Source organism: Perognathus longimembris, chromosome 25 (genome assembly GCF_023159225.1).
Source record: "Perognathus longimembris pacificus isolate PPM17 chromosome 25, ASM2315922v1, whole genome shotgun sequence".
NCBI classification, from domain to species: Eukaryota; Metazoa; Chordata; class Mammalia; order Rodentia; family Heteromyidae; genus Perognathus; species Perognathus longimembris.
Genome location: NC_063185.1, coordinates 4,250,845 through 4,263,613, shown reverse-complemented (window position 1 = coordinate 4,263,613; position 12,769 = coordinate 4,250,845). Strand labels below are relative to the sequence as shown.

The 12,769-nt window shown below is 54.2% G+C and overlaps 2 protein-coding genes across 3 annotated transcripts in view; one reads left to right on the top strand and one right to left on the bottom strand.

Moving 5' to 3' along the window:
* The first annotated feature begins 483 nt into the window (after positions 1-483).
* On the top strand, positions 484-10,905 carry Hk3 (hexokinase 3). Its single transcript, XM_048333987.1, has 17 exons — positions 484-644; positions 1,074-1,228; positions 1,315-1,434; positions 1,512-1,607; positions 2,263-2,362; positions 2,443-2,626; positions 3,312-3,467; positions 3,627-3,860; positions 4,438-4,733; positions 4,830-4,969; positions 5,051-5,170; positions 6,850-6,945; positions 7,117-7,216; positions 9,284-9,467; positions 9,563-9,718; positions 10,130-10,363; positions 10,615-10,905. Exons 1-17 carry the CDS (start codon positions 557-559, stop codon positions 10,757-10,759), a joined length of 2,604 nt encoding a protein of 867 aa, XP_048189944.1. The 5' UTR covers positions 484-556; the 3' UTR covers positions 10,760-10,905.
* Positions 10,906-11,898: 993 nt separating this feature from the next.
* Positions 11,899-12,769, bottom strand: part of Unc5a (unc-5 netrin receptor A) — a 58,168-nt gene continuing 57,297 nt past the window's right edge. For both annotated transcript variants that reach the window (XM_048334072.1, XM_048334073.1), the window contains 2 exons: positions 12,333-12,511; positions 11,899-12,128 (listed from right to left, as the gene is read on the bottom strand). In XM_048334072.1, the coding sequence (XP_048190029.1) occupies positions 11,963-12,128; positions 12,333-12,511 (345 nt within the window). In that variant the 3' untranslated portion in view covers positions 11,899-11,962. The remainder of the gene's footprint in view (positions 12,129-12,332; positions 12,512-12,769) is intronic.

Below are 12,769 nucleotides of genomic sequence, written 5' to 3'. Positions count from 1 at the left end.
TGCTGGGTACTGGGAAGTCAGAGGATCATCAGTCATGGTGACAGGAGAAAGGCCTCACCAGACTTGAGTTTAAATAAGTGAACAAGCAGGGTAGAGGATGTGGGGGCTAGGGTTGGAGACATGGCTCAGTTAGTAGAGCTCTAGCCAACAAGCGAAAGCAGCAGATACCTAGTTCAAGTCCTAGTGTTGTATCTTAAAAAAAAAAAAAAGAGGATGTGGGAGCTAAGAAGGAGCCACCGGAGGAGGGGAAGGAGGGGGGCTTCTATCCCCTGAATGTGGTCTTCTGAGGATCCAGGGGCTGGTTGTAGGTTGTATGTGGCCGAAAGCCAGTGGGCAGGCACTAGGAAGACCTATGAGGCTCAAGGAGGCTTACTTGGGAGGCTGAAGGACTTGGGTGGCCAGGCCTCTGCCCCACTTGGAGTTGGGAATCTGTCTGGCCCCATCAGAGCTGCCTTGCAAGTGCTGGCTTGCTTGTCCCTAGGTGCAGGAATGTCTTCGGCAATTCAAGGTGACAAGAACACAGCTGCAGCGGATCCAAGCCAGCCTCCTGGGCTCCATGGAGCAGGCTCTAGGGGGACAGGCAAGCCCTGCCCCTAGTGTTCGTATGCTGCCCACCTACGTGGGGTCTACACCACATGGCACTGGTGAGTGGACAAGGATGGGTGGCCAGGCCTGGAGGAGGGAGGAGGAAGGTCCTTGTTCCTTGCCTACCATTTCTTTCTTTCTTTCTTTCTTTTTTTTTTGTGGATCATGGGGTTTGAACAATGGCAAATGGCTTGGCAATGTCCCCGAGCTCTTTGCACAAGGCTAGTACTTTGACCCACAGCTCCACTTCTGGTTTTCTGGTGGTTCATTGAATATAAGAGTGTCCTAGGCTGGCTTTGAATTGCAATCCTCAGATCTCAGCCTCCTGAGTAGCTAGCGTGACAGGCATAAGCCCCTAGCACTCAGCTCTTGTCCACCATTTCTGAAGTCCCTTTAAGCAGACTTTGGGGATTTAATTTTTTTTATGGGAAGCAGAGGTTCTGGAGTTGCTTAGCTGAATGCCTTTGTACACCCCGCTTGCCCTCTAGAACAAGGAGATTTCTTGGTGCTGGAGCTGGGGGCCACGGGGGCATCACTGCGTGTCTTGTGGGTGACTCTGACGGGCACCGAAGGGCACAGAGTAGAGCCCAGGACACAGGAGTTTGCAATTCCCCAGGAGGTGGTACTGGGCCCTGGACAGCAGGTGAGCAGTCACCAAGGACCTTTGGGGCCTAGGGTGGCGGAGCTGGGTGGCAGTGGGTGGAGCTAAGCACTGCCCTTGTCCCACAGCTCTTTGATTTTGCTGCCCGCTGCCTGTGTGAGTTCCTGGACACACAACCTGTGGGCAGTCAGGGTCTACAGCTCGGCTTCAGCTTCTCTTTCCCTTGTCACCAGACTGGCCTAGACAGGGTAAGGTGGAGGGGCCATGGGGACAGTGGGCTATGGAGGCTGCAACCTTTAGAGGTGACCCTGTTTTCTGTCCCCAGAGCACCCTCATTTCCTGGACCAAAGGTTTTCGGTGCAGTGGTGTGGAAGGGCAGGATGTGGTCCAGTTGCTGAGGGATGCCATTCGGAGGCAGGGGGTGAGTGGAGGGCTGGCTGAGCCTGTGACATACCATAGGTTAGCTCAGCTTATGCTTCTAGGAGGTCCTGCTTTCCTTCCCAGTTGAACCCTCAGGCAAATGTATCTCCCATTCCATGTTATTTTATTCACTTATTTAGTGACAGTCCTAGGGCTTGAACTCAGGGCCTGGGTGCTGATGCGCCTTTTTTTTTTTACTCAAGATTAGTCCTCTACCCACTTGAGCCACAGCTCCACTTCCAGATTTTTGGTGATTAATTGAAGATAAGAGTCCCCCAGACTTTTCTGCCCAGGGTTGGTTTCGAAATGTGACCCTCAGATCTCAGCCTCCTCACTAACTAGGATGGCAGGTGTGAGCCACAGGCTAAGAAAACTTTCTGTAGAGTGGCGTGTAGTGTAAGTGGTGGTGGTGGGGAGGGCATGCAGACTCATGCTCCATGGACTCTGAATGTCTCCATCAAAGCTGAAGCCCCACTGGGTCTGGTGGTGCTACCTAGGAGCTGAGATCTGAGGACCACTGTTCAAAGACAGTGTAGGCAGGAAAGTCCATGAAACTCTTACCTCCAATTAAGCACCGCCTAGGCCTCTACCCACCCCTCAGACTCCTTACTCTGGTCCCCATCTCTGGTGTGACCCCCATGTTATCCATTGCCCAGGCCTACAGCATTGATGTAGTTGCGGTTGTGAACGACACAGTGGGCACCATGATGGGCTGCGAGCCGGGTGCCGGGCCGTGTGAGATTGGGCTTATTGTGGGTGAGCTATGGGCCATCTGTGGTGAGGGGTGGGGGCTGGGCTACCTGGCAAGCAGAACCTGAGAGAACCCTCCCTGCCAGACATGGGCACCAACGCCTGCTACATGGAAGAGGCACGACATGTTGCAGCACTGGACGAGGACCGGGGCCGCAGCTGCGTCAGCGTTGAGTGGGGTTCCTTTGATGCTGATGCAGCCCTAGGCCCACTGCTGACCACCTTTGACCTCACCCTGGACCGCCAGTCTCTGAATCCCGGTGCCCAGAGGTGGCTGGCTGTGGGAGTGTTTCTAGGCCCTGCACTCAGGCCCATGGGCCCCTTCCTCCCATGCAGAGGGTCAGACTACTTGAGCCACACTGGCTCGTTGGAGATGAAGAGTCTTACGGACTTTTCCTACCCAGGCTGGCTTTGGAACTGCAGTCCTTCAGATCTCACAGCCTCCTGAGTGTTTAACCCTTGGCCCTCTGTATTTCTGACTAGTTAGCCCTGACAAATTGTGACTGGGGGTGGGGTGGGGCAGGGGCAAGAAGGAGTGAATAGCTGAGCCAAATGTTGCCAGCTTTCCCGGGGTTTGGCTGCTCCTCTAGGAGACCGCTGTAATCATTGGAATCAGAGGGAAAATATCCACCCCTCTCCTGGGAGGCCTGCAGTGTGGGGACTCTTTGTTTTGTTGTTGTTGTTTTGGCCAGTCCTGGGCCTTGAACTTAGGGCCTGAGCACTGTCCTGGCTCAAGGCTAGCACTTGGCTACTTGAGCCACAGCACCACTTCTGGCCATTTTCTATACATGTGATCCTGGAGAATCGAACCTAGGGCTTCATGTATACCAGGCAGGCACTCTTGCCACTAGGCCATATTCCCAGCCCCTGTGGGGACTCTTGGGAAGTTCTTAAGGGTGGAGCTGGGCAGGCCAAGGGGTGAGGAAGGACAGTGCCTAGTAGTGTCTTCCTGCAGGTTTGAGAAGATGATCGGTGGTTTATACCTGGGGGAACTGGTGCGGCTGGTGCTGCTCCATTTGGCCCAGCATGGTGTGCTCTTTGGTGCTTCCACCTTTCCTGCCTTACTGAGCCCAGGCAGCATCTCCCTGGAGCACGTGGCCCAAATGGAGGAGTGAGTAGGGACAGCAGGAGGCACAGACAAGGGGTGTTCTTGGTTTGGGAGTGTGGGGGTAGGGTGGGGAGGGGAAAGGATAAATACTCTGTTCCAGAGTATCTAACTGTGGGGGTCACTTGATCCCAAACCAATACCCCATTGCTCCCCTCGCTACAGCCCCTCCACTGGGGCAGCCCGGGCCCAGGAAATCCTTCAGGATTTGGGCCTGTGTCCAGAGGCCTCGGATTCAGAACTGGTGCAGTGTGTGTGTGCAGCCGTGAGTACACGGGCGGCTCAGCTCTGTGCGGCGGCCCTGGCTGCAATCCTGGCTCGACTCCAGCACAACCGTGAACAGCCGAGGCTCCAAGTGGCTGTGGCCATTGGCGGCCGAGTTTTTGAGCAGCACCCCAGGTATTGTGAAAACATGATCTGGGGGGAGGGGGGAGCAAGTAGCCTGAACATGTGTGTGACACACCCAGAAGGTAGACTGGGATGACTTGTGCAAGCCAGTGGATACATCATCCAAGCCAGGCGCTGATGGCTGTCATCTTAGCTACTCAGGAGGCTGAGATCTTGAGGATCACGGTTCAAAGCCAGCCAAAACTGGAGAGTCTGTGGAACTATTATCTCCAATGAATCACCAACTGGAAATAGAGCTGTGACTTAAGTGGTAGGGCACTCGCCTTGGGCAAAAAAATTCAAGGACAGTGCTTAGGCCCTGAGCTCAAGTCCCAGGAGTATCCTCCCCCTTTCCCCCACAAAATAGCCACCCAAGCAGAGTGTGGGACCCACTGAGGACCCTAGGGGAGGTCAGGAGACTTGTGGGTGCCAGGGAGAGGAACACTGCGAGCATAAGGTGGATGATGTACAGCACACATTCAGGTTTGGGTGGATCGACAGAGCTCAGGCCTAGGGCTTCAGGGGGTCGGGTGCCTGGAGGCCAAGCTGGGCATGTTTTTGGTGTGTATGTGTATGTGTGTGTGTGTAGGTTCCATGGCATCCTTCAGGACACGGTGGTGCTCTTGGCTCCGGAATGTGACGTGTCCTTCGTCCCCTCTGTGGATGGAGGTGGCCGGGGCGTGGCCATGGTGACGGCTGTGGCTGCCCGCCTGGCTGCCCAGCGCCGCCTGTTGGAGGAGACGCTGGCACCCTTCCGGTTGAGCCGTGAGCAACTGGTAGCAGTGCAGACTCAGATGCGGGAGGCCATGGTCAAGGGGCTCCGAGGAGAGGCGTCCTCCCTCCGAATGCTGCCCACTTATGTCCGGGCCACCCCAGATGGCAGTGGTGAGCCCCTGGCTCCCTGACTGGAGCACTGTGGTGTGGAGTCCTGAGGGTCTCAGTGTGTGTTGTGTCCTGACACTGAGGCTTTCTGCCCCACAGAGAGAGGGGACTTCTTGGCCTTGGATCTGGGGGGCACCAACTTCCGGGTCCTCCTGGTCCGTGTGACCGAGGAAGGTGCACAGATCATCAACCATGTCTACTCAATCCCCGAGTGTGTGGCCCAGGGTTCTGGGCAGCAGGTATGCAATGGCTTGGGCCTGGAAGTTGGAGGTGGGGTACAGTTTGGATGGGGCCCCCACCTAACCTGTGACCCTCTTCAGCTGTTTGACCATATTGTGGACTGCATCGTGGACTTCCAGCAGCAGCAGGGCCTGAGCGGGCAGAGCCTGCCTTTGGGCTTCACGTTCTCCTTCCCGTGCCAGCAGCTGGGCCTGGACAAGGTAAGGGGCCAGGGCCTCCACCAGGAGTGAGGTATGAGCAGTGTGGTGGGCTGGGTCTGCAGCCAGCCTCAGTTTCCCTTCAGCATGGTGTGCCTTCAGTTAGGACCTGGGAATGTAGGAACAGTACAGAGTTGAGTTTACTAACTTGGCCTAGGATTTCTGTGGCAAGTGACATTTCCTCCTGCCTCTGAGAAGGGGCTGGAAAGCCAAGCTCTGGTGGCTCCTGTCTATCATCCTAGCTACTCAAGAGGCTGAGGTCTAAGAATCATGGTTCAAGGCCACTCTGGACAGGAAAGTCCATGAGAGTCTTATCTCCAATTAATCACTGCAAAGCCAGAAACAGAGCTGTAGCTCAAATGGTAGAGTGCTAGCTAGCCTTGAGTGAAAAAGCTAAGGGACACTGCTCAGGCCCTGAATTCAAGCTCTCTCTCTCTCTCTCCCTCTCCCTCTCCCTCTCTCTTTCTCCCGCTCCCTTCCCCCCCTCACACACACACACATACATTCCACACCAAAAAGTAGCTTGAGATCACACCCCTGATGTTGTGTGAGGATTTGCATAGCACCCTAGCTGTTACACAATGGGAAAAAGACATACATGGGAATATTAGAGGGAAAAGGTTGATTACTGTTTCTAAAATCTCTTGCCCTAGCCAAGTGTAATGGTGCATGCTGTAGTCTAAGTTACTCAGGACAGTGAGAATTGCTTAAGCTCAAGAATTCAAGGGCATTCTAGGCAACACATGAAAGAGTCTCATCTCAAAAAAAAAAAAGGCAAAACAATAATAGCAAAACCAACACAAAAACTCCTCTAAACATTTCCAGACCTCTAAGTTTCAGCCCACTTTTCATTTTCCTTTGACAGCCACAGCCTCTCTCCCACTATGAGCCCCTCCCTTGGAGACACACAAAGAAAAGCTCTGTCCTCTAGGCCTGGCCACCAAGTTCAGTTGCCTACAGTACAGGTGTGTCTCTCTCCCTCTCATCCTGTCTGGGTGCCTGGCTTTTCCACACGTCCTTCACCTGTCCTGGGAACAAAGAAGTCAGTGTTGTGCGGCTCTGTATCTGAAAATTCCTCACTTTAAAGTGACTCCTGCAATTTTTCTGAGAAAGGATGGGGTGTTTTGGCATAATACCCTCATTTTACTAGCTCTGTTTATTCCTAACCTAACTATGAAGGGCCATACTTTCTAGACAAATCAGACGATAGTCGCCAGACCCTAGGCTTATCTGAATATTTGGGAAATAATGATGAAAGATGTAGGTTGAATTTTTTTTTTTTTGGCACTGATACTGGAGCTTGAACTCAGAGCCTAGGACTTGTCCTAAACTAAGCTTTTTCACCCAAGGCTGGCACTCTACCACTTGAGCCACACCTTTACTTCTGGCTTTTTGCTGGTTCATTGGAGATAACAGTCCCACAGACTTTCCTTCCCAGGCAGGCTTTGAACCATGATCCTTAGATCTCAGCCTCCCCGGAGCTGGGATGACAGACTTGAGCCACTGGCACCTGGCTTAAATCATTCTTAATAGGTTTCTTCACATTGAATGTCTCCTGGGGAGGCAGAAGATAAGGCCATGGACAATAGGGTGGAAAGTGGGGGTGGGGGCTGTAACTCAGAGATGGTTTCTCCAGGATTGGAGAGGCACAGAGGGGTTCATTCCGCCTTCACCCCATCCAGGGCATTCTCTTGAACTGGACTAAGGGTTTCAACGCGTCAGACTGTGAGGGTCAAGATGTCGTGTGTCTGTTGCGGGAAGCCATCAGACGCAGACAGGTAGGAGCTTGCCTCCAAGGGTGCTTTGGGGGTTGTGGCAAGCCTAGAGGGGAGCAAAGTGTCATCTGTTTCCTAAGATGGGGGTTCTTTCTAATAGAGACCTCTGGGTCCAGCGCTGGTTGCCGTGACGACCGTGTTGCCCAGCAACTAGCAGCATCTTTTTGTGTGCAGGCAGTGGAGCTGAATGTGGTGGCCATTGTCAATGACACGGTGGGGACCATGATGTCCTGTGGCTATGAGGATTCCCGTTGTGAGATGGGCCTCATTGTTGGTGAGGAAGGCTCAGCCCTTTCGTACCCCTACTGCCTGATAATTTAATGCTTCCTGTTGATTCCACAGGGCGGATGGTTCCTCTGGTGGTGGTGGTGGTGGTGGTGGTGGTGGTGGTGTGTGTGTGTGTGTGTGTGTGAGGTTGTTCCTGTCAGAGCCAACGCTGTATTGGGCTGGCAGTGTCTGGAGGTGGCAGATTTGGTCTAGCTCAGCTACTTACTCATAGCTGTTGAATCTTTCTGAGCCTCAGCTTGCCCACCTGGTGAATGGGTCTCTGCTGTGGAATCCTACAGCAATACTAGCTTTATTGCTTTTACCGGAGTGGCAAATCACTACTAGAGCCTCAACTTCCCCATCTGAGATACAGGGAGTAACTAGGCCTGTCCCTGGGTCACGGGGTGGAACAAGGGTGGGCAAAGAAAGACATGATGCCAGGCTGCTGGTGCACTATAGTGTTTGAAATTGGTGGTGGAGCGAGGGTTCTTCAGACAGTCTAAGATTCAAAGTCTTGAAAAAAAATCTGTGCTTCTTATTTATTTATTTATTTATTTATTTATTATTTTTGCTGGAGCTTACACTCAGGACCTGAGCTTTTTTTGCTCAAGGCTCTAGGCTCTACCATGTGAGCCACAGCACCACTTCCTGCTTTTTCTTTATATGTGGTACTGAGGAATGGAACCCAGGCCTTTATGCATGCTAGGCAAGCACCCTACTGCTAAGCCACATTCCCAGCCTAAGATTCAGTCTTTATTAAGCCTGTACTCTGGGTGTAGCTGGCAATTGGAGAAAAGGACAGTAAGGCACATGAAAGAAGGGGAGGGCTGTCTGCTCAGAACTGACTTTGGGGACAAGGTGAAGGGAGGGTAGTGGCCATTAAGGGAGCTGGCCTCTGAGCTGGGCACTGGTACTCACGCCTGTAATCCTAGCTCCTTAAGAGGCTGAAATCTGAGGATCGAGGTTTGAAGCCATCCCAGGCAGACAGAACTGTGAAACTCTTATCCCAATTAACCAGCAAAAAGCCAGAAGTGGCGCTATGGCTCAAGTGGTAGAGTATCAGCCTTGAACAAAAAAAGATAAGAAAGAGCAGAAGGTTCTGAGTTCAAGCCCCACAAAGAGAGAAGAGAAGAGGAGGTGGGGAGAGAGAGAGAGAGAGAGAGAGAGAGAGAGAGAGAGAGAGAGAGAGAGAGTTGACTTTGACTCCACATGTAGGCCAAGATTTGAAACCTTGAAGGACAGGGTTTAATGAGGCTAAATAAGGGTCCTACGCACCTCAAGCATGAGTTTTTTAAGCTAGGTACATGGCAGCCTACCAAGGACAAGGATTTCTTGAACCTAGGGCCTGGCACAGGTAGATGTGTATGTAAACTATGAGATGGCGGAATTTGAGGTGATACAAGGGGCCAACCTGCCAAGAACATCAGTGTAAAGGGGAAGGGAGGAAATACATTTTATTGCTGTTAGTTTTTTTTTTCCTTTTTTTTGGTCCCAGTACTAGGGTTTGGACTCAAGGCCTGGGCTCTGTCCTTTAGCTTTTCACTTAAGGCTGGTGCTCTATCACTTGGGCCACAACTCCACTTCTGCCTTGCTGGTGGTTAATCAGAGCTAAGAATCACATGGACTTTTCTGTCCTGGTTAGCTTGGACCCCCAATCCTTAGATCTTAGATTCCTCAGTAGCTAGGATGACAGGCCTGAGCCACCGGTGCCCAGCTTCATGGGGAGAGGTTGAATGTGGGGATGTGAAGCAGAGAGTGAGGCAGAATTTTGTCATTCTGGTGTGGGAAGGGCCTGGGAGGGGTCTTTTTTTTTTGCCAGTCCTGGGGCTTGAACTCAGGGCTTTAGCACTGTCCCTGGCTTCTTTTGCTCAAGTCTAGCACTCTACCACCACTTGAGCCACGGCACCACGTCTGGCCTTTTCTGTTTATGTGGTGCTGAGGAATCGAACCCAGGGCATCATGCATGCTAGGCAAGCACTCTACCACTAAGACACATTCCCAGCCCTGGGAGGGGGTCTTGTCTGTCTCAGTAAATGACTGCCCCCCTCTCCTCCTCCGTTTGGCCTCTCTGTAGGGACTGGAACGAATGCTTGCTATATGGAAGAGCTCCGGAATGTAGCAGGTGTGCCTGGGGGCCAAGGACACATGTGCATCAACATGGAGTGGGGTGCCTTTGGAGACGATGGCTCACTGGGCACACTTGGCACCTGTTTCGATGAGAGGGTGGACCAGGCATCCATCAATCCGGGCAAGCAGAGGTGTGCTGGGGAAACCAGGCAGAGGTAGTCAGCACTGGTGACAGCCACTGATGGGGTCTCCTGAGTTGTGTAGAGACTCACATGTGCTCATGCAGGTTTGAGAAGATGATCAGCGGTATGTACCTGGGAGAGATTGTCCGCCATATTCTCTTGCATTTAACCAGCCTTGGAGTTCTCTTCCGGGGCCAGGAAACCCAGCACCTTCAGACCAGAGATATCTTCAAAACCAAGTTTCTCTCTGAGATTGAAAGGTACCCCAGGCTTCACTGAAAAGGAGGTGATCTGTCCATTGTGAGAGGCCTGTTGGCCTCTGGGGGTAGGGGTGGGGTCCACTCTGGAGGGTGAACTGAGAGACCAGCCTGTAATCCTAGCTGCTTGGGACGCTGAGATCTGAGGATCGCAGTTCAAAACCAACCCTAGCAGTTAAGTCCGTGAGACTGTGATCTCCAGTGAACCACCCAAAAGCCAGAAGTGGAGCTGTGGCTCAAGTGGTCGAGTGCTAGCCTTGAGTAAAAATACCCAGGCCCTGAGTTCAAGTCCCAGTATTGGGCACCAATAAAGCAAAACAAAACAATTCCCCTCAAGACTAGGAGATGTCTTGGGAGAAGGTGAGCTCATTCAAGGACCCACATTTCTGTGTTCTGTTCCTTCCTGGCCCACAGCGACAGCCTAGCCCTGCGGCAGGTCCGAGCCATCCTGGAGGCCCTGGGACTGCCCCTAACGTCTGACGATGCTTTGGTGGTCCTGGAGGTGTGCCAGGCTGTGTCCCGGAGGGCTGCCCAACTCTGTGGGGCAGGGGTGGCAGCTGTGGTGGAAAAGATCCGGGAGAACCGGGGTCTGGAGGAGCTGGCCGTGACTGTGGGTGTGGATGGGACCCTCTACAAGCTGCATCCTCAGTGAGTTGGGTGCATGGGCCTGGGAGGCGTTGCCAGGGCCCGGGAGGCATGGGTGGCCCCTGGAAAGTATGGCCTGGCTAGTCTGGGGTCATGGAGGTGTGGCCAAGACTCAGGAGGCAGAGCCAGAGTCCAGAAGGTGTGGCAGGAGCCAGGGAGGTGTGGCAAGACAAGTCCTGGCTGGTCTTGGGCCCAGGAGGCGTGGCCATGTGAGGCCTGGCTGGTATCAAGCTCATCATCCCTTCCCCTCCCAGCTTCTCTAGCTTGGTGGCAGCTACAGTACGTGAGCTGGCTCCTCGTTGTGTGGTCACCTTCCTACAGTCGGAGGACGGGTCTGGCAAAGGTGCAGCTCTAGTCACTGCTGTTGCCTGTCGCCTTGCCCAGGAAACGCAAGTCTGAGGACGTCTCCAGGAACTACAGGACAAGGATCTGGGGTTCAGGCTGTCCTTCAGCCAGGCTCAGCCCATCAGGGACTCCCAGACAAGCCTCTGTGTGACCCCTTTATGGCCACCTGTTCCTTGTGCCCTGACCCCAACCCCCAAGAGAAGCAGAGCACTTGGGTTAGCAATATATATATATAATTTATTTACATTCACGTCCGCTAAAATCCCTATGCGCCCCGGCGGCTAGGCAAGGCTGTGTACATAAGGCCAAGTATAAGTGCGTGAATGCACTTAAGACAGAGTCAGGACACAAGCTCCACACGACAGGCCCCACTCGGGGGCCACTGGCCAGCCCCAGGAACAGCACACACACTCTCGCCATTGTACAGCCCGGGACTCTCATTTGCATATTCACACGACCCCCCTCCCCCCACGCCGGGCAGGGTACCTCGAGGCTGGGGACAGAGGAGAATCAGGGAAGGAAGCCATTGGGTGTCCCTGGATGGATGGGTGGGTGGAGGAGGGCAACATGTGGACCGACACTGGGCGTGAGAGACATGAGTGTCCTCTGGGTGTACAGCATGAGATATGTGGTGGTGTTGGGGAGACAGGGGGTGCATGGGAGATGAGCACACAAGCCTGTGCTTGTGTGGTGATTGTGTGCCTGAATTGAGGGGCCACCCCCTGTCTGGCTGAGGCCCTTGATCCCTCCAGCTTGGAGCTGGGCCCCTCAGATGTGCCCCCTACCCAGCAGGCACAGAAATGTTTGCATAAGGCCCAGCTTAGGCAGGAGTCTGGGGGCCATGCCTCAAGCCCAGGGTGTGCGTGCATGCCCGTGCGTATGCGGGGACAGGAGAGGTAGCAACACACACACACACACACACACATACACACACACATACACACACGCATGGGCTGGACCCGGCCCAGGCTCCAGGCACTGTCCACCCTGGGCCCTTGGGCCGGGGCAGATTGTGAGAAGGTGGCCGTACCAGGCAGGCCATGAAAAGGATGGGAGTTCGGGCAGGGTCTGGAGGCAGCGTGAAGGGACAACCTTGGCCAGGAAGGGGCCTGTCCAAGAAGCTCTCCTCAGCATGGGGGTAGGGCCCCTGCCCAGCTTTTTGTTTTGTTTTGTGTTGGTTTTTTTTTTTTTTTTTTTGCCTGTCCCTGGCAGGTGCCAAAGCTGGTGAGAGTGTAGGCGGTATGGGCCTGGCTGGCCTCAGCACTCGGCCTCTGATACGGTGAAGAGGCCAGCATCTGGCTGGCCCAGTCCGGCCACTGCTGCTGCAAGCTGGCTGAGGTTACCGTTGGGGAAGTGCCGGGCCTCCCACAGATTGAGGATCATGGCTGTGGGGCTGGGCTTGGAGGCAAAGAAGCTGAGATGGCTGTGGAGAGAAGAGGGGGCCTGTCAGCAGCCCAGCCCCCACCCAGGCTGCCACTTTCCATCCCCAGTCAAAGGCCTGACCACTCCAGCCACTAGTGGACACAGTCCAGGCTCTGCAGGGCCTTCCTGTCTACGCCATTGCCCTAACTGCCTGGGCTAGCCTGGAGGTGGCCCATGACACCCTCCCTGCCCATCTCCCACTCACCTGTCCAGGTGGAGTTTCTGGGCTAGAGTCCGCCAGTCGGCGCCCCGACTGCAGGGTGGGTCCAAGCTGGTAATGATCTTCTGCCGAATGAGGAAGGGGATCTTGAAGGCACTGGGGCCCACCAGGGCTGGGACCCCCCCTTCGCTCTCCAGGGCCAGCAGTTCAGAAAACCTCGTGTCCTAGAGAGGTGGGAGGCAGGGAGAGGGTGGCTGTTAGAACCTCACCTACTGCTGCCTCCCACTGGGGGAGTCCTGAGGTGATTTCAGAACATGGTGGGGTGGGGGGGAGGAAGAGGACAGCCAGGGCACCCTGTCTAAGGTCACAGCCAATAAGCAAGGAACCCCCACTAACTTCCTCACCCTCCCTTTCTACCTCCTTCCCCCACTCCACCACCGGTGCCAACCACCCACTCTGTTCTCCTCACTGCCTGCGTCCTT